Genomic DNA, 20,101 nt, shown 5'->3' on the forward strand with positions numbered 1-20,101 from the left:
ACTAAGAACAGGTTCAAAGATGCTAAGAATGTGATGGACGCTTGTAAACTTGTTTAAAATGAAAGAGAAAAAAAACGGGGACCCAGTAAAGCCCAGAGCTGGAAGACTGAAGAAATATGACTCTATCATGCCATTCAAATGGACAAAGTGTTTAGAGCGTGAAGAAAAGAAGAGTATGTCAAAGTTATGTTCGTGTCATGTACAGAGTGTCCATTCTTGATGGTCAATCAATACTTCACATTACAGGTAGCCTCCGCCATCATAGCGGTGTCTTGCACTAGCGCTCTGGGTGCTCGGACGACGATGATAATCTTGATGATGTTCATCTCCGCCATACGACGACTGGTACATCAGGGCTTCTTGTGGCCAATCATCGATGACGCCACTGTCTTGAGTACCAGGACGGTAGCCTGTAGCATTGGCTCCGCCACTATACATACCAGGCTGTTGACCAGGCAGAGAGTCGCGGCCAGTGGAGGGTCGTCCATTTTCTGAATGGAATGAATCTTGTGGAATAGGGTCGATAGGAGTGTCGACCATATCAAAGCTGAATCGGAAATCCCGGGGTTCGTCTGAGTGTCCATTATCATGCGCATGCTCGGAAAAGTCGAAGTGGTGATCATCATCCGCAGACATGATCGTAGCAGATTGCGGTTCCTGGATGTAAGGTACAGCGGATGTTGGTTCGGGGACAGGTGTTGCAGAAACCTTTCGATCGGTGCGGGTGTCAAGCTCTGGGAGATTTTTCCGGGATAGTCCGTCACGGTACGGCTCTGGTGGGATGATTGTTTCCTCAAGGACTACTGGCGCAGGAGATAGCGGCATGGGAGATATTTCCGATTCGGGGTTCATTGTTGATCTCCGAGTGCTATTGTCCATCGTACTTCCAGGCTTAGAGCCTCGGCTAGCACGATGTTGCGGGAGCTCTGCAAACGGATGGCCATCCATGTCGCGAATACTGAATTGAGCAATTGTGCGTAGTTTGCGAGTGACCCAAGATGCCAGAACCTTACCACGTTGTTTCTCACCGAGACGCGATCGAGGGAAATCACCATGTGAGACAAAGGCCACGATGTCTGCGACCACTTGGTGCTCATTCAGAACCACGTCGACGATGACAGGAACAAGGGAAGCCAGGAATGCCTTTCGTGTAACTTCGACTACCACTACAATTAATCCACCTGCCTGGAAGATAGCTCTGTAGAGAAAATCATATTAGTAAAAGGTCAAGGTAGTGCGGTGGACATGGGAAACTTACGATCCTCCATTCACAATATTCCGATGGCATTTTTCCACCGAGTTTTCGATATCCATTGGGAAGTGATTCAGGCCGTTGACTTCAAATGTCTCACCAATACTTCCCAAAACGAACAGAACCTGCATTTCGACAGCCTGGCCACCGGGGCCAATGGGCCGAGTCACAGTATGAAGGAAGCCCAGATCGCCGGTTCGAACATAAGGTACGCCGGGATCTCCGTCTGCAACGCGACCATTCATTCTCTCGGCATCAAACTCGTTCTTCGACCGGTAGAATCCTGTGGCGCAAGCATCGGACTGGACCCAGATCTCACCATATTCACCGACATGGGCGAGAGTGCAAGTCTCAGGGTTGACAATTGCAATTTGTGTGTTGACAGGCACCATTCCAGAATCTTGTACCAAGAGAGCAGTAGGATCTGCATCGGAGTCTACAGGGTAGATCAGACCACGGCGAAGGCTGCGGATGTCTAGGTACAGTTCAATGGGTTCAATGCACATGTAGGATCTGGTGACAATCATAGGGTTGAGGACGTGAGAATAAGAAACGTTGATGGCCGTACGATCCAGACTGGCAGTCGCAAAATGCAAGCGAGTCTTCTGGTCTGTTGGAGTTGTCAGTCATAAGTTTGTCGATGACAATTAAGGAGAGAAAAAAAGAAACATACAGATATCGGCTCGAGGTCGACCCTCCGCTGAGATCATCAAATTTTTGAGCTCTTGAAGCTGGAAACCCTTTGCTGCCATGGCGCTGATGGCATAATCCAGCATCTGGGCAGTTGCATAAGTGTCCTTGATCTTGTACCGCGAAAGCGTTACAAAAAGGGTCATCGGATTTTGGGCGAAGTCGACAGGCGAAACGAGGTAAGTAGGTGCACCTATTTATTGTTAGAAAGAGAATCTACCCCATAGAGATCCTTGAAAGGAAAGTAAAGTGCGACTTACCAACGTAGATACCTAATAAACAAGTGTGGAGGAAACCAAGACCTAGAGTACTGCGCACACTTCCAAGTACTGGTCTGGAACTTGTCATCTGACAAGTTTCTTTCTGCACTTTGCACATTCCCATTACCGTATCATGTCCGATTTGGACAGAGATTCGTCGTTGGTCCGGAGTCCAATAGGTCCAAACCATAGCAGGTTGTTTACTATTGAGCCATGTATCCTTTATCGTGTATCCAAGCTCACGGCAACTATGTGACTGTTTCGAAGGCTTTGTCGTGTTGTAAATCGCCGGGACACCAATTCGCAGAACTTGGGCAGACTGTTTAATGTGCTGAGAGACAAGCTTCTGTCTCATGACATGGTCGACATCAGTATTGACAATGATAGCCTTGACGTTGAAGTCACTAATCACATGGAGGAATGCAGGTGCATCTTCTGACAGGCGATTTTGGTCAATCGGAGCTAACGGAATGACAACAACACCTAGACAAAAGCATGCATGAACCGCATAGATGTACTCTTCCGAGTGGGTGTACATCAGAATCAAATGATCGCCAGGCCGCACTTTGACTTTGTTCTTCAGGTAGGTGGCTACTGCTGACACCTTGAGATCAAATTTCTTCCAAGTGATGCCTTTGCCTTCCTTCCCACGACCATCAATAGAGCAGTAAGCCAATTCTTCGGCTTGGCGTGAGACACGCCATTGTAGAAGATCCACAATTGTCTTGAAATTATTCAGTGGTGTCGACGTTCGGTCATCCATGACAACATCTCGATAATCCACCCCGGAATATTGCTTCTCTTGGTAGGCAAGAATCTCCTGTCTTGAAGCAAGCGCGAGTGGGGACCAGATACCACCCTCGGGGTCAACACCGACGGGTAGATTCATTACCGATCGTTCGACACCAAACTTGACGTGCACAGCCTGCAACATGCCGGCTTCAAATTCTTTTCTGCAAAGCATGTTGCCGATTTCCTGTCTGCCACTCTTTGTTACGCGAGGAAGACTGTTGGGGGCTGTGATCAAAACACAGTAAACACGCAAGTGGTGTTCCTGGTAAAGAACCTCCATACATCTCTCTGCTAGTGAATCAAGAAGTACTGAGTCCAGCTGTCGTGGGGGCCCTCCAGATGTCGTTGGTGCCGTCGAGGCTGCGTAAGACTCTAGTACAATGACGGGTAAATGCTCGTCATTGACAAATACATCGAATGCCGTGCAGTCGTGGATCTTAGGAACCTTCTTCAGGAGGCTGACAACCAAGTGTTGGACAAAGAAGTAACGATGCTCGATAAGTTCTTGGCCGTGCTCAACCCATTCAACCTTTTGGCGCAGTCGATCTTCGTAAAGACCCAACACGAATATCCTTCCCTCGATAACGCAGCCTAGCAAGCCAGTTCGCAGGAACTCGGGTTCGACAAGTACAGGCGTGGGGTTGGAATCTTCGAACTTGTAGGGTCGGGCATGAAAGATTGCTTCTGTATGCTTTGGCAGCGCCCAGAAGCCTCCGGATAGAGATGGCGAGTCTACCCAAATTTCTCCAACCACATTCGGGGTGCACAAAAGATTGGTTTCTGGATCTACAACACACAGCGTGGCATCTGGGAGTGGGTAACCGAAGGCGCCGATGCGAACAGCATGAGGCATACTGCTTGCATATTTTCGGGCATCCTCGCCCATGGCGAGAACAACAACTTCATTGCTCTTCAAGGCTTCCTTATCAAGAAGAACCTCACTCAGTTCGTTCTTCGCGGTCTGTTTAGGCACAGAGACGCGAGAACCGCCACCAAGAAGACTGCTACCAAAGCCAGTATTGGTTTCGGATTTCTCAAATTTCTCATCGTCACCTTTCGAGGTACCACGTTGAGCAGGGTCCATCTCATGTGTCAAAGAGCAACCCATTCGTTCTTCACCACCCACCCAGTCGCGCATACTGACAACCATACCGCCATGTTCCGGTAAGCAAAGCATTGGAGTAACGATTTCTCTTGCCCGTGGATTTCTCATAGGTCGCAACCATCTGTCGGCCAAAATTTCGTGAAACTCAGGATCAAGAGTCAGCGTATCAATGAGACAAAGCTTGACGCTACTGAAATTAGGCTCTGCGTTCTTTTTGTAATGCCGGGTAGACATAGGATCCTGCTGGTAATTGTAGGTGGCGATCTTAAGTCCAGAGTAATCGGCGGCCATGATTGTCGCTCGATATTTGGTGATTATATGAGCGTACAGACCAGGGGTCTCGACAGCCCGGTCCTCGTGCCAGACAGTTGTATGACCACCATATACAGTCATGAGAACACCCAAAATCATTCCGATTCCTTGTCTTGGGTCGAGATAGCTGACAAGGGTTTCACCTTTGGCTGCGAATTGCCTGGCGCTGGCATCAGTGGGCGCAGAAGAAACGATGGCACTGAGACAAGCCATCTGGTGCATGATAGTTCGGTGGCTCATCACTACACCACGCATGTCGCCTGTAGGAGCTCGAGCAAACTCGATATATGCTAAGTCCGGGACGATAAGAGCGGGCGTATCATCCTTCTTCTTGGGATGGAAACTTCCGAATTCGTTTGTCTTCCACCATTCGACTCCGCGCGGCCAGTTGAGCTTCTGTGCGGTAATATCCCGCTGGAAGCCTTTCAGATTGTTCTCAGTGGTTAAAGCGAGATGTGCTTGAGTAGATGTGAGCACTAGGTTCAAAGTTTGATAGTCGTCCAGACTATTGATGGGAACTGCAACTACTCCTGCGATGAAGCAACCCATGAGAGCGACAGCAAACTCGATGATCTCCGTGTCACGATAGATCAACGCAACTCGGTCTCCACGATACAAATTACTCTTATCGCGAATGACCTGTGCAACCTTCTCTGCTCGGCTAGCCAGTTTGTCATAAGTGATAGATGCGATTTCTTTGCCCTTTTGATCCAATACCCAGTATGCCGGCTGTTTAGGGTGGGCCCTGGCCCTGTGGCGGAGGACGGCCGGCAGATTTTCAAAGTTGGACATGGGGATATTCTTGTCGTGTGGATCGTTGACGGCAAACGGAATATCTCGAGGTTCGAGGGGCATGAGGTGCTCGATGGCTGGCCCATGATGAAGTTCTGAGGGAGGGATAAACGGAGGAGCCATATTTGCTGTAGGGGAGAAGGCTTCCCCTGACTGGGAGTAACGATGAAACCCTCCTCCGTAGCTTTCCCGGTAGTCTTCGTGTTGTTGGCCTGCAAAGTCAGAGAAGAATCCCTGTTGAGAATCAAGCATTGTAGATTGTCGCGTGACTCCACCAGAGGCTGGGTCATAGGCACCCATTCCATCATCCACGTACTCAGGCTGAGCATCTGGGGTGAAGGCGTAGTTCTGGCTCATCAAAGTGGCCGTTCTTGATCCATCGGGGCCTTGGACACCCGGGGGCATAGGCCTGGGGAGGAATAGCGAATCGTACGACGAGGAAGATGGCACCCGATCATGAGCTTGTAACATTCCCATATTATCCCTATCATAAGCCCCGGCGGTGGCCGCTGACGCATTGTGCATATCCATGCTAACACCATGGTTGTACCCGAACGATCCGCCTTGCATTCCATCGTACCCGCCAGCATAGGTTGGAGACGCCAAGCCAGTCTGTGAAGACTCCGCCGTGGGTGGTCGGACATTCAAGATCGCTGGCGGACCCATATGTCCTCCACTCGAGGAACTTTCGTAATCGGCGTTTGTATTGATTTCGAGTGGTTTATTTGGGCCGAGGAATTGTGACAGAAGGAGAGTGCGTCGTTTTTGGTACCTTTATTCGCGGTTAGCTTGTACGTCTCTTGTGTATCCCATAACCCCAGTCCATTCGCCAGGGTATAGATCTATCCATTTCCGCGAGGCCGATTGTACTGGACTCGGGAACAGTGATCAAGGCACGGCTTACCCTTTCTCAGTGATATCGCCATCCTACTCAGTTCGAAAAAGTCCTTGTGTAAGCGCATGAATACCGGCTACATAACGGATAGGAATATTTACCTCCAGCTCCCGGTCCAAGTCCCGCAAAGCGTACTGGAAGTTCGGGTTTTCTTCCGCCATTATGAACACGGGGAAGAACTCAAATTGAGGAAGTGGATCAAAAGCGCGGGGGGAGGGATGACAGGAACACCTAGTTCAGGAACAAGGCCTCATCGCAGTATGTGGCTCCAAGCGCAATGTGTAAAAGAGTGGGGTACGATATAGGGTCAATCCACTAAGTCCTGCTGCTTGTCAAAAATACTCCCGAGGTCGTTGAAGAACGCTGTCCACAAGTCGTCCTGGGGACATTCAAAGTGGTCGATGCTCAGGTGTTTCCGCGTCGCCCACAACGTCACCCACCAAGGCGGTCAGGCGAGCCGAGTATGCATCTGAGACACGATGCAATTGTCTCAGTTAGGTATACTTGAGATAAGGAAAAGAAGGAAGAGAGTTGCGGTGGATTTCTTTCTGAAGAATTTGGTGATGTTTCTTGAATAGACTTGGAATGTTTGTTAGAATTGCATGTACTGGTACTTTTATGTCTGTACCAGAGAACTTCGGCGAAGTATATGGTCGTACTCGACTAGATAGTAGATATGACATTGCTACCATGCTGAGACACACTATTTATGGATTTAAGAGATTACATTTGGAAATTTTGAGAATTTCGATGTGATCCAGAATAATTGGGTACATATGAGACAAGTACAAGTATAGTAGTTCTCTCGCAGATGAATGTTTGTATAGTACTCCGTACAGTATGCACAACATGTCTGGACTGGAGCGGGCGCAGATCACGCTGACTCATCAGCGACAGCCCAATCAGGCGATTCCTGCCTGAGGCGGATGGCGTATACAGTCACGTGACTTATGGAGTATCATTGGTGGGTCTGGTCTGCCCTAATCTCATGTGACCCCCACACAGGGTTAAGCGAGCGCACCCAATTTCCCTTGGTCACAGACGCATCGACTTGACGACTCATCGATCCAAACGACCACCTCCCACGAAACCCTGCCAAAATGTCCGACAACGGCGAAGTTGAGGTCGCTACCTACCCCTCCCTGCCCAAGGAGATCGCCGCTCTCGAGGGCGAGGTCAAGCTCTTCGGCAAATGGAGCTACGAGTACGCCAATTGAACCTTTAAACCCCCGTTTTGCGATGTCGCTAATATCATATCCAGTGTTGAGGTCCGCGATATCTCCCTGACGTGAGTGCAATCGATCCATCCCTTGTCCAATCTATCACTTGAAATCGAAAACGAAAAGGAGGAGGAATTGGGGGCTATTGGAAACAATTTTCTTGCGGAATCGAATTCAACGACAAATTTTCACGAAACGACGCCACGCACATCAATATCGAAGAATCCAACAAACTGACTTGCTTGCCCACATGTAGCGACTACATCCAGATCCGCGCTCCCGTCTACACCTCCCACACTGCCGGTCGCTATGCCGCCAAGCGTTTCCGCAAGGCTCAGTGCCCCATTGTTGAGCGTCTGACCAACTCCCTCATGATGAACGGCCGTAACAACGGTAAGAAGGTCAAGGCTGTCCGCATTGTCGCCCACGCCTTCGAGATCGTACGTTCCACCCTACAAGCGCCCGCCCAGATACCAATGTTCAACTTCTAAACTTCGCATCAGATCCACATCATGACCGACCAGAACCCTCTCCAGGTTCTCTGCGACGCCGTTGTCAACAGCGGTGCTCGTGAGGACTCCACCCGTATCGGTTCCCAGGGTACCGTCCGTCGCCAGGCTGTCGATGTCTCTCCCCTGCGCCGTGTCAACCAGGCCGTTGCTCTGCTCACCATTGGTGCTCGTGAGGCCTCTTTCCGGTATGTCAACATATCAGCTATTCATCAATTGGATACCCCAATCAAGCGATCCATGATTCTAATTCTTCAAATAGCAACATCAAGTCCATCGCCGAATGCGTAAGTTTTCAACATGATCCGAAATCGAAATTCTGGAACTTTGAACTAACAATATTTTTTCTTTCTACGAATAGTTGGCTGAGGAGCTTATCAACAGCGCCAAGGGTTCCTCCAACTCTTACGCCATCAAGAAGAAGGACGAGCTCGAGCGTGTTGCCAAGTCCAACCGGTAAAGGGTTAATTGGTTATGGTTCTCCGTTTTGTCTCGTGTTACGGAATCGGGAATGGACGGGGGGGTTTTCACTGGGATTCAGTCGTTTTGCATGCTTCTGCGCGGCTGTACATTAAATTGAAACAGTCAGAAAAAAGCAGAGTCCAAAAAAAGGATCGCAATGGTTTGGCTTTTTTCCATGTAGAGTTGGGATACGATGATGAAGTCCTTAGGTCGTTAATGACCAATTTTCAATACGAAAAAGCTCTATCTTCAATCTGCGCCGTTAGATATGGCCCATTTTGTAGCCCTGTTATCTCAGGATAAATATAGAATTGACCCGGTCAACATATAGATTCTAGACTTGTTGATATGGATCTCTGCTCTATGTATCTTCTTTCAATTTTTTTTCAACTTGCCAGTTGACGGTCACACCGGGGGAGGCGCTTATCGATACGGCAGAAAAAAAAAAGTTTCGAGGCGGTCCCTGTTCACCCCAACCTCTCCCACTTGCAACTACTCCAACCCTACGAGTAATTCTCAAAAATGGTTAAAAGAAAGCTTGGGGCCTTGGAAAAGGTCGAGGCTGACCTGTAAGTCTAATTGCCGACCAGGATAGCAATGCGCCCGAGGGCCATCTCAATCTCAATCTGGTGAAATATTCAAAGTCCGCATATTGACACAACTTTTACAGGCCTAATCTGCAACACAAGATTCGTCGGGATCCCAAGTATGTACCTCGAATCACTCTTTCTATGGATAGATCTTTTTTTGGAGTCGAACGAGGCTAATTAGGCTGGAATTCTTCAGGTCCTATATCGAGGACTTCCGCGCCCAACACTACCAATATGAGTCGCATCGTGAGATTTTCATGGCTGCGCCCACTTCAGCTACTGATACTGGTATCATCTCGCTGCGGGACTTGATTGACTTCATTTCCCATGTTGCCGATTGTTATCCTGAGATTCTTAAGGATTTCCCTCAACAACTCATTGATATGCTTATGGAGCACCACTTGGTGCTGGAGTCGGAGTTGAGGGAAAAGCTGGTTGGAAGTCTGGTTCTACTGAAGAAGAAGGACCTTGTTGACTCTGCAACGTATGTGATTCTATATTCTGAAGTCCTTATTGGAGTCGAAACTAATCTTTGTCCCTGGCAGTCTACTTCATACGCTCTTCCCCATTTTGATTTCCACACCTAGCAAGACTCTGCGCGCTTTGCTGTTCCAGAAGATTTTGTCTGAACTTCGCACAGCCAATTCGAAGACCATCAACCACAAGTTGAACCGAACTATGCAAACCGTTCTCTTCAACCTCGTCACATCTGATCGCACATCCTCCAAAGCTCTTTGGGCAATCAAGTTGACCCGTGAGCTGTGGAAGCGCCAAATCTGGACAGATGCCAAGACTGTTGAGGTCATGAAGGAGGCCAGTTTATCATTAAATGAGAAGGTCATTGTAGGTGGAGTTCGCTTCTTCCTTGGTGGAGATAAAGAGCGCGAGGAGATGGAGGACGAGAGCAGTGATGAGGAAATTGATGTTGGTCGCATCAGGCATCAGCTTGGAATCAACAAGAAGACGAAGAAGAAGGCTCGTACGGCACACAAGGCAGTGCTTGCTCACAAGAAGAAGGAGAAGAAGAAGAACCAGCCCCATCCTCTCAACTTCTCCGCACTTCACCTGCTGCACGATCCTCAGGGCTTCGCCGACACTCTGTTCACGAAGCATCTGCAATCCAACAAGTCCAAGCTGAATCTCGAGCAGAAGCTTCTGGTTCTCCAATTGGTTTCACGACTGGTCGGTTTGCACAAGTTGCATATCATGTCACTCTACTCGTACTTCCAAAAGTTCCTCACTCCTCGCCAGCCGTCGGTTACTTCATTCTTGGCATCTCTGGCCCAGGCATCGCACGATTTGGTGCCCCCAGATGTCCTAGAGCCCTTGGTTCAGAAGATCGCCAATGAGTTCGTCTCGGAGGCATCTGCCGGAGAAGTTGCCACTGCTGGTCTCAACGCCATTCGTGAGATCTGTGTGCGACAGCCTCTTGCTATGAATGAGACATTGCTGCAGGATCTTGTTATGTACAAGAAGAGCAAGGATAAGGGTGTGATGATGGCTTCAAAGGGTCTGTTGAGTCTTTACCGTGATGTCGGTGCGTCTATGCTTAAGAAGCGCGACCGTGGCAAGGAGGCCAGCATGGGTCTTCGATCTGGAGAGAAGGAGGAGAGACGCTTTGGTCAACAAGAGACTGGTGGTATCGAGGGTCTGGAGCTTCTGGAGCAATGGAAGGAGGAAGAACGCCGCAGGAAACGACAGGAGAAGGGCCTTGCATCTGATGCTGAGGATGATGATGAAGAAGATGAGGAGGACAACTGGGACGCCTGGAATGTCGAAGATGATGACGATAGTGATGTCGATGGCGAGTGGATTAACGTCCAGAGTGATGATGAGATCGAAATCAGCGACTCAGAAGATGAGGGCAAGGATCGACCCTCCAAGAAGGCCAAACAGGAGGAGAAGGCCAAGGCTGAAGCTGAAGCTGAACAGCCTAAGAAGGCCGATGAAGTCTCCAAGGAGACAGCATTCTCCAAGTTGGCAACCACTCGCATCCTGACCCCAGCCGATCTGGCCAAGCTTGCCGAGCTTCGCGCCCAGGCATCGGTGGATGCTGCCCTATCTGGAAACAAGCGCCGTCCCGGACAGACTGCTTCTTCCCGTCACACCGACGACCCCTTGACAGCCGAGGAGATCGAGGGTCTTGCAGCCTTGTCTGCTGCTAAGCTCACTCGTGAGGAGAAGATTGCCCACGCGAAGGAGGGCAAGCTTGACCGCGCCGAGCATAAGAGTAAGGAGGCCAAGCGGAGAGAGCGCAAGCAGGAGCAAGGAAAGAGTACTACCAACAAGGAGAAGGCTCGCAAGAAGAATTTCCTCATGACTCTTGGCAAGGCGAGAAGCAAGAACAAGCGCAGTCTGGTGGAGACTCGGGCTGTGCTCAAGGCTCACCATGACCGTAAGAAGCGTGGTGGAAAGAGAGGTAATGTTGGTAATTAAGCGGACCATCCATTTCACGTACATTTCTCACACTGAGTTTTCACACTTTTCATCTCTGGAATTCGGCGTTTAAAATATGTATTTAGTACTACTACTACCAACTTGAAGCTTTGTTCAAAGTTTCTGGGACAAAAGCTACGATATGTGCATGAATAGAAGGTACATATCTATCTAGCCTCACTATTGGCAATAACCCTGGTCCTAATCTGTCTCCTATACTTCAAAATGTTTGATTATCGCACTGCCCTTCCAATAGAACATCTCAACTACACATTCAAGTTGTACGTAACGTCCGCATCGCACTGGCATCTCAGGCTGTACGTAACTTCTCCATGGGGAATCGCACAGACAAGACAGCAGCCAAAACATATCAGGAGGCCAAGGGTTGTCACCAAAAGCGATGCTGGATATACTCGTCTGATACCTTACTATTTAATAACCTACATGATGACCTCGGGATAGAGGCATGACTAAAAAGGCAAGAGAAAAAAAAATGAAAACAAAAATCTTTAGAAACGGAGACTTCACAACGGCAACCCTTGGAATGATGAACTGCATAGTAGTACTTACCAACCAACTAAGCTATCGGAGCTAATTAGGTATTGGTAGCGAGCATTCTTATGCTACCAATTGATTAATCATAGGCCGGATAGCTTTTTTAACAATTTTAAAGTGAAAATATTAGACAAAAAGCGAAATCGGACAAAAAGCAATGCTCACATCCGGATTTGAACCGGAGACCTCATGATTGACTTTATGAATCCTATTTAAAGAATCCCGAGGTTGTCGTACTAGTCATGCGCTCTACCAACTGAGCTATGCGAGCTATTCGATATGAGGCATATCTTACTTTTGGTCTGAAAATCCAACCTTTTAAGGGAAAGCAAGACAAAAACCAACGCTCACATCCGGAGGAACGTCGGGGCCGGAGACCTCATGATTACTTGACGATTTTCCATAAATTACTCGTCTACTCTACTAACTGAGCTAAGCGAGCCCGTTATTATTCAAATGTTGAGATTGTAAATTTTTGACCCACCCTTTTGTTTGCACATGTGGAAGCTCAGTGCCACGACTACTATGTATGTACATACATGATACATATATCCTTCCAACTTGAAAATTGCAAACTGCATAGGCAGAGCCGCTACTACCTAGGTCTATTCGTGAATTGCTTATCGTTCAAAACTTGAACCCTACCTAGGTACTCCCATAGATAAATGTTCCAAGCCCTCAAGTCTCTGTCTAAGTGAATACATTAGTAAATTAAACCAATCCACACTTTCGATGTTATTTCTTGATTCTTTCGAAAAACTGAACTTGAAGTTGGTGGTGGCTTCAACTTGAAGTTTCACTGTGGCACCTGGGCACTGCTAATCTATATTTCTACCTATTAGCCCCGGCAAGGCTCTCGCTGGTTCAACTTGAAGTTCCAGATGTCGTTATAGAGCGACGTTACTTTGCCCATAATTATTCAAGTTCTTTGATTTTGCCGTTTTGGGTGCCAAATTGAATGGTTCAAGGTTAATTTGTACTCCGTACTAAAACTAGCAATGCGTGGCTTTCACCTGCCCAGACAGGTCGGACATGGATCCCGAGGTCCATGTAGTCCGTATATGTATTACAGTATGACATCGAAAAGTATCTGGGACCTAGGTAGCCAGCTATCAATCTTTCAGTAACAATGTTACAATTAAAGAGGATAAAAATTACCAGGGCTCAACCTTGAGTCACGTGTCGCTACCGAAATAGGATTAATGGAAATTTAGCGCGCGACGCGACGCGTTTTCCCAGCCTCATTTTGTCATGGTGCAGGTCTTATCCATTCTCGCCCCTCTTTTCTTCTTTATCCTCCGACCTCCGCTTCTCGAAGACTTTTATCCCCCCGCTCTGCAAACACTTCCACCCGTCATCCCACATTCCACATTCCACATTCCACATTCCACATTCCACCATGCAGCCCACAAACAGCGCACTGTCCAAGCGTCGTCGCTTCCAGTCTTCGATCACTACCTACTTCTCAGCACCTGAGTCAAGCGCCTCCGACCCTTCACTTTCTCACAATCACTACTCCGCCACTACTTACTCCGCCACCCCCGTGGTATCCGCTAAAGTCCAAGCGTCCCTTCTGTCTGTCGGAATGCGGGTCCGGAAATCGGTCGCGGATGGTTACAAAACTCAACTTTCGCTGGAAAAAGAGAAAGTCGCGCCTGTGATGCCCACACGGGAGTCATTCGTTTCTCAAACATATCCTTCCACCACATCATCCGAACTGGCGCCATTCTCTGGGATCCCTAAATCTTCAAACAACCTTGTCACCGACGACGATGCGTTTTCTCTTCCTCCTAGCAGTCAGGAGTCCGTCGCATCTTCCACTACTGGACCGATCGGGCTAAATGGTCAAAAGCGACACCTGGACAATGATATCTTTGCCGACTCCGACTCCGACCAAGAAGACGATGGTTTTCACCATTGGCAAGGCAATACTGCTGGCCGAACCATTCTATCTCCAAGCCTGGGACAGCAGCGACGCCGCATCATCGCCGCACACAAGAAGTCCCTCTTGAATCAACACTCTTCCATGGATTTGGATGACTTTGAGGAGGCTACTTTCCTTTGTCGAAAGGAGGAAGTCGATGCTGATTATCAGATGGACTGTGCTTGATATCGGGTTCCTTTGGATTATTTTGCTACTACTGGATGATATGATGCCGCGAACCACTCAAAATGCCTTCTTCTGTATTTTTATTACTTGTTTGCTTTGATTTGTACCTATACCCTTTGTTTACCACTTTATTCTTCATGTACCATAGCTTCACCTTTGTGTATCATCATTCAAATTATCTACTGTGCAGTGCAAATGCAAGTCATCCAACTGAAGTACACAATATTTACTACAAAGAAGTCTCGTAGAGTAAAACAGAATCCTTTAGTGATTGATAGTGGCACGGAATTGTTGACGAATCAAAATTATTGTTCTTGTTGTTGCATGGACCGTCGGCCTAATAACTATCCGAGCAAGGATGCAAGTTCGTGAGATGAGGTGTCGAGACAAGATGACCAGATAATCATAATTCATTACAAGTGCTTAATATGAATGATCCTGATCGGGAACGGGTTAAAGCACATCAGATCAAAATTGCTTGTCTTCGGAATAGATTAAAAATGTTGATGCATCATTCAACCACGAATCCTTCGAATGATACCTAATCTTAGAAGTCGGCTCATTACAACATCCGACTCATAAGGTATAAGAACGTTGAAAACTGCCTTCAAACTGGAAAAACTGATAATTTCAACAATTCATTCATTTCATGCCTACAGAATGTCACCTCAACGAAGTGTGTTGATAACTGGCTGTTCCGATGGTGGACTAGGTGCTGCACTCGCCCTAGCCTTCCACGAAGCCGGCCTCAAAGTCTACGCAACATCCCGAGATCAAAGCAAGATGAAGGGGCTTGCATCTAAAGGAATTGAAACCATGACTCTGGACGTTCTATTCGACGAATCCATCGCAGCATGTGCGCGCCAGATACCCAGTCTGGACATTCTAGTCAACAACGCTGGAATGGGATACAGCATGCCTATCGCCGACATATCCATCACCGAAGCGAAAAAGACCTTCGATATAAACGTCTGGTCCTACATCGCAGTTACTCAAGCCTTCATCCCTCTGCTGCGAGAGTCACCTGAAGCGATGATCGTAAACCAAACTTCCATTTCGTCTGTCGTGACTATTCCCTTCCAATCGGTGTACAATGCCTCCAAGGCTGCGATGGTCATGTTCTCCGACACATTAAGATTGGAGCTTGAGCCATTCAATATCAAGGTTGTTGATCTTCGAACCGGCAACGTTAGTTCAAATCTGAATGATAATGCCAAGTCGAAGAAACGTTCTTTGCCTGAGAATTCCATTTACGAACCTGCAAGACAAATCCTGGATCCGGTTCTTTCGTTGGAGAATTGGTCGGAGACGGTTGAGTGGTCAGCGGAGCGCTGGGCAAAAGAGGTAACCGTGGAGCTTTTGAAAGGACCCCCATATGCCATCTGGAAGGGAGAGAATGCATGGAAAGTACGAATCTTGTCGCTGTTCCCGACTGGTTTATTTGACGGAATGATCAAAAAACTTTCTAAATTGGATGTAGTAGCCCAGATCTTGAGACAGTGAGCTTGAAAGCGAATATGTGAATGTATCATCATAGAATTCATTTCATTATACGTTAGGAGTATTCTATCGTCACAGATGCATGTGTAAACATAATTAATAAAACCATCGGAAACAGTCGCTCGCAGGACCATCCTGGAGATTCTCCGTTGGAATATCCCTTGCCCGAACATGGACTCCCTGAGCCAGATCTCTCCTCTTATTATCCCACATCATCCAAAATCCAAGAGACAGTGTCAGGAGGATTCCAACACCACCAATAGAAGCAGTGGTGATTAAAGCGGGGAGGTATTTTGGTGCATCCTGAGAACGGAAGATATTCGAAGCAACGACACCCATCAGATTCGCGACTGGGACACCGATACTAGTCAAGACAACACGCTGTCCCTCGTTGGCGATATTATTATTGTACCACACATCAAGAAGGACAGATGGTGCCGACGTTCCCCAACACATGAGGAAGGACGCGAAATAGGCCACGCTGAGATCTGTTTGAACATCGATCACGGCGTAGATCACCATACCCAGGAAAGTGAACGTAAATCCCAAAGCAATGAACGGGAATCGCCATCTGGTCCAATCACTGCAGAATCCCAGGATCAATAAGACCACAGCTCCAGAGACGTTGGGTGCGACAGTGTACAAGTTTGTCTTGACAGTACTGTAGCCCAGACGCCCAATGATAACAGGCAGGAAGAGTGAAACGCCCTGGAGAGGAACACCAAGACACATTTCAATGACCAGGATGACCCAGCTAGTAGGGTGTTTGAAGATGCGGAATGCGTCCCGAATATTCAGCTTCGCATTGACAACAGCCGAACTATCCATCTGCAGACGCAGATATGCCAGTTCCTTCTCCTCTGGCGTTAAGAAGGTGGCTTCGGCAGCTGATTTGGGCAGATACCAAAAGGCGAAAGCAGCGCAAATCAGAGTCGCTCCACCTTCGATCAGGAATAGATATCTCCATGATGCCAAAGGTCCGCTCTGTATGCGGAAGACACCGAAGGCGAGTAATCCCGAAAATGCGGATCCAATATTTTGTGCGGCATAGAAAATTGAGAGACGACGCGCGAGCTCTCCTCGACGGTAGAAACTTCAGTGAGCGTTAGCTATGATTCTGAATTTCTGTTCCAAGGGGGTTACCGGAACATACGTTGTCTGATAATAGATAACAAGAGGGAAGAAAGCACTCTCCGCCATTCCCAAAAACCATCGAAGGGCAAGAAGACCACTGAAATTGAAAACAGCGACCATGAGAATGGTGCAAAGACCAAATGTCATCATCATGCACGGTAGTAAAATGCTGGGACCAATCTTCTTGCCCAGCAGGCCGAGGAAGGGCGCTGTCAACACATATGGGATATAGAAGATGCTCAGAACCATATTGTATTGGTTTCCAACAAGATGTAAGGTATCTGGAAAGGAGTGTCAACATTTGGGCAATAATGTTTTACTAGAGGCGTGAATAGACCAACCATCCATTCCTGCTGTATGCGCATTTCCCAGATTTGACTTGTCGAGACTGTTGAAAAGATACATCATAGCTAGTACTGGCAATATACGACGATCAAATTTCCAGACCAGGGCCTTCTCTGCCTCGGAGTCGATATCGATGTTTGTAATGACTGTATGATCATCTTGCTTTGGTAGAGTATCAGACTCATGTGGAGGAAGCTCCGAGTCGACTTTTAAAGATAATTTTGATTTGTCCATGACTGTGATGGAGAATTGATTTATGAAATCTAGTTCCTTGACCCCAGAGGGACAGCTCATTATAAAACATTGAAGATGAGCTTATCTTCTCCATCTCAACTCCCACTCGTAGCGCGGGCACCAAAGCGCAAGATAACGGGAACCCCAAACCCTGGAGATAACCTGATAAGCCCATTATCTTGGCTTCTCCTAGCTCGTCTTGGCGATAAGTGTGGACCAATAGGGTATTTGTCTCAGATTATACTTTCCCCTATCTCATCAGTGGTCATTAAGGTTGTTAAGTAAAATGGGTAATATGGGTAGGTAATTGAAATGGCTCCATGAGGATAATTCTGGGGATTCCCCAGACTAGTACTTACGCCACTGGCACCAAGGCTAGATTCCAAGTTGAAGTCGATACCGGGTATTCCCGCTATTTTTAAGTACGAGTATATATGGAGCTTGAACAATCATCACAGGTATGCTCAATAGAATTTGCGAGAAAGGTCTGAATGTGAAGGGTCATCAAATTCCTTTCTTAACTCTTGAGAGTGCTTCTCCTCCCCCGAACCTGTCTGATGCAGTCGGCACTGGCAGTACATTACTCGCTTCATGTAAGGGAGAAGATCCTTGCCTTATTCTAACACTTTATGGGATATGATTAAAGCAGCCAGCACTTGCGTTTCCCAGGCTGAAGAGACTATGAGGTTTAGATTGCAAGCCCAGTCCACGACACCACGTAGCTCCTCCTCACGAAGAACCTCGAGGCCTTTTTCAACCATCATTTAATCGCTGGGACCATCCAGACTGTGACATTTGCCAGTGCTCAGCTACATGTGCGACGAGTGGTAGGCCACTGGAATTTCGAGCTTGCAAGCAAAAACATAATCGACTTCTGGACGTGTCCTGAGATCGTCAAGAGGAAACTGAAAATTTACGTAGTTTTTAACACCTTTATCAACATTTGAAGTACCAAACTCAGCCTGTTTTAATACTATAATAGCCCTCCAATATCTTTATTTACCTAACCTGGTAGGGCTTCTTTACATCTATCTAAGCAATGTTATAGAAATAACAAGTTATTCATTCAAAGATTTGCTAAAATCTTTCACCACTAATGTCTCCCTCGTGCCTCGCATACATCATCTGCCCAGGTGTTGCCCCATGATCTTCCTGTCCCTTGGCTTCTCCCCCAAATTTCTCATCCACACCATGTTACCTTCGGTTGATTCCGTCAGCGACAAATGTATTGACTTCGGATATCGCAATTCCTCCCCCTTGGTCTAGTCGGAATGGCCTTCGCCAGAGGTCAAAATATTTGATCAGGAAGTGATCTTGTCCGCTCTCACATCAAAGCGAGGACTTTTTGTATATAATCACCACGAAGCATGTCCTTTGCTGGTGGATCAAACGTGCCGTGCTGACCATAGAATTTGAAAGTCTCGCCCTCATATGCGTGGCACCACCGTAAATGAAGTTCGAGGGTCAAATTATAGGAAATCATAACGTGTACTCGTCGAGCATTCAAATAACAATCTTGCTCTGGTGTACTCAGTTCGTAATCTTTGTGGAATCCATCCTGAATTAGGAATTCAGTTAGCGATGACAAGTTGTTTTTGACTCCTTCACGCCTGTAAATCCAAGTTGAAGCTCGGGCGTCCTTAATATAGTACGTCGCAAGAGTTTGCGTCTGTCCTAAAACTTTCTTGAAAGTTTCTTGGTCGCCGATCAACTTATCCATGATGGATGATTTCATTCTTGAATGTTCTTGTGAAACTTGAAATAGTTTTGCGGCCCCGGTGGATTCAAAATGTTTACTATCTAGTATGTAGTACCTGCAAACTTGAACTTGAATGGCAGACTACCTAGGAGTCTGATGGTACTTATATATACTATTAGTATATCTATTCTAGTACACCTGGGCACCTCTTTGCTGCCCAGGTGCTAGGTGTGCTTCCAAGGTTCAAGTTCAAAGAATGTTTCAAGTTTCGCCACGTCATTCAACATTTGAAACATTTGAATGTTCAATTGATTTGGCCTTCAAATGTTCCAGACAAGTTTCATTGCTAGCTCTGGAGCTTCTAAAAAGGGAACTTGAATCTTCATCTTACGCCCTAAATGTAGGTATAAATCAATGCTCCGTATCCTTTACTGTCTAATCTTAGCCCAGAGATGCTGAGTAAAGTCCGGGTTCTTTCAGATCTATACAGAGAAAGCCAACTCTGGAAGATTTGTTACACCGTGACAGAAGTGGCTCCCACGATTCTCTGTGTTTCTGTACAGTCCTCACTCCGTTTGGGATACCTAAAACCATGCCTGATCGGCGGAAAGTAACCGAGACTTGGATTCAAGCTGCGAAGATGATCTGGTAGAACGCAAGAACGGAGAGTTTCAAGTTAGCGGCAGTGATTGTCACGGTGAATATTAACTCTTCGATATAAATTGCCTAAAGGAATTAAGTCTGATTAGTTGTGACGGTCTTTCATGATATGTTCCATCGATCAAATTTCTTGAACATGAAACATGACCACCAACCAGTCAGGATGACCTTTTTTTGCCTTGGCTTCCAGCAATTCTGGAATCGATAAGGGACCAGTGCCTGGACCTGCAGTGATGTCTTAATTGTGGGATTGAGAATGTGGTAGAAGATCAGGCCCACTGGCAGCTGGACTCTTTCATGGACTCCAATATGGAGTAAGCTCACTTGACTATAAGATCTCATCGCAACCACCGGAGATCTGAATCTAACTGTGGAAATATTAACTCGTTTCACCAGCTCATCAAAGTTTTCCATACTCACAAATACCTGAAACAAACTTGAAAATATGGCCTGGACTCAACAAGATGGCTACTGGAGTCGACCATTTGACTGCCATGACAGACTATTCCAGCTGTTCAGTGGCATAGGCGCTGAAATTAACCGCGAACA

At 47.2% G+C, this 20,101-nt stretch overlaps 6 protein-coding genes across 6 annotated transcripts; 4 read left to right on the top strand and 2 right to left on the bottom strand.

Annotated features, from left to right (window-relative positions):
• Nucleotides 1-240: 240 nt before the first annotated feature.
• N7483_006486 (putative AMP binding domain protein) lies at nt 241-6,259 on the bottom strand (the record flags this gene model as incomplete). The annotated part of the gene is made up of 6 exons (XM_057089923.1): nt 241-1,198; nt 1,259-1,862; nt 1,926-2,135; nt 2,203-5,975; nt 6,108-6,130; nt 6,200-6,259. 6 exons carry the CDS (start codon nt 6,257-6,259, stop codon nt 241-243), a joined length of 5,628 nt encoding a protein of 1,875 aa, XP_056944664.1.
• Nucleotides 6,260-7,198: 939 nt separating this feature from the next.
• On the top strand, nt 7,199-8,287 carry N7483_006487 (40S ribosomal protein uS7; the record flags this gene model as incomplete). Its single annotated transcript, XM_057089924.1, has 6 exons — nt 7,199-7,302; nt 7,360-7,386; nt 7,575-7,758; nt 7,822-8,015; nt 8,090-8,114; nt 8,189-8,287. 6 exons carry the CDS (start codon nt 7,199-7,201, stop codon nt 8,285-8,287), a joined length of 633 nt encoding a protein of 210 aa, XP_056944665.1.
• A 524-nt stretch (nt 8,288-8,811) lies between these two features.
• N7483_006488 (SDA1 family protein) lies at nt 8,812-11,315 on the top strand (the record flags this gene model as incomplete). The annotated part of the gene is made up of 4 exons (XM_057089925.1): nt 8,812-8,858; nt 8,960-8,995; nt 9,076-9,363; nt 9,425-11,315. The coding sequence occupies 4 exons, from the start codon at nt 8,812-8,814 to the stop codon at nt 11,313-11,315; spliced, it is 2,262 nt and encodes a 753-aa protein (XP_056944666.1).
• A 1,954-nt stretch (nt 11,316-13,269) lies between these two features.
• On the top strand, nt 13,270-13,980 carry N7483_006489 (uncharacterized protein; the record flags this gene model as incomplete). The annotated part of the gene is made up of 1 exon (XM_057089926.1): nt 13,270-13,980. One exon carries the CDS (start codon nt 13,270-13,272, stop codon nt 13,978-13,980), a length of 711 nt encoding a protein of 236 aa, XP_056944667.1.
• A 660-nt stretch (nt 13,981-14,640) lies between these two features.
• On the top strand, nt 14,641-15,483 carry N7483_006490 (uncharacterized protein; the record flags this gene model as incomplete). Its single annotated transcript, XM_057089927.1, has 1 exon — nt 14,641-15,483. One exon carries the CDS (start codon nt 14,641-14,643, stop codon nt 15,481-15,483), a length of 843 nt encoding a protein of 280 aa, XP_056944668.1.
• A 93-nt stretch (nt 15,484-15,576) lies between these two features.
• N7483_006491 (putative MFS transporter) lies at nt 15,577-17,193 on the bottom strand (the record flags this gene model as incomplete). The annotated part of the gene is made up of 3 exons (XM_057089928.1): nt 15,577-16,573; nt 16,634-16,895; nt 16,956-17,193. 3 exons carry the CDS (start codon nt 17,191-17,193, stop codon nt 15,577-15,579), a joined length of 1,497 nt encoding a protein of 498 aa, XP_056944669.1.
• Nucleotides 17,194-20,101: the final 2,908 nt, after the last annotated feature.

This window comes from Penicillium malachiteum (genome assembly GCF_028827825.1).
Source record: "Penicillium malachiteum strain IBT 17515 chromosome Unknown utg000003l:1.0-4950554.0:1.0-4952489.0, whole genome shotgun sequence".
Lineage (NCBI taxonomy): Eukaryota > Fungi > Ascomycota > Eurotiomycetes > Eurotiales > Aspergillaceae > Penicillium > Penicillium malachiteum.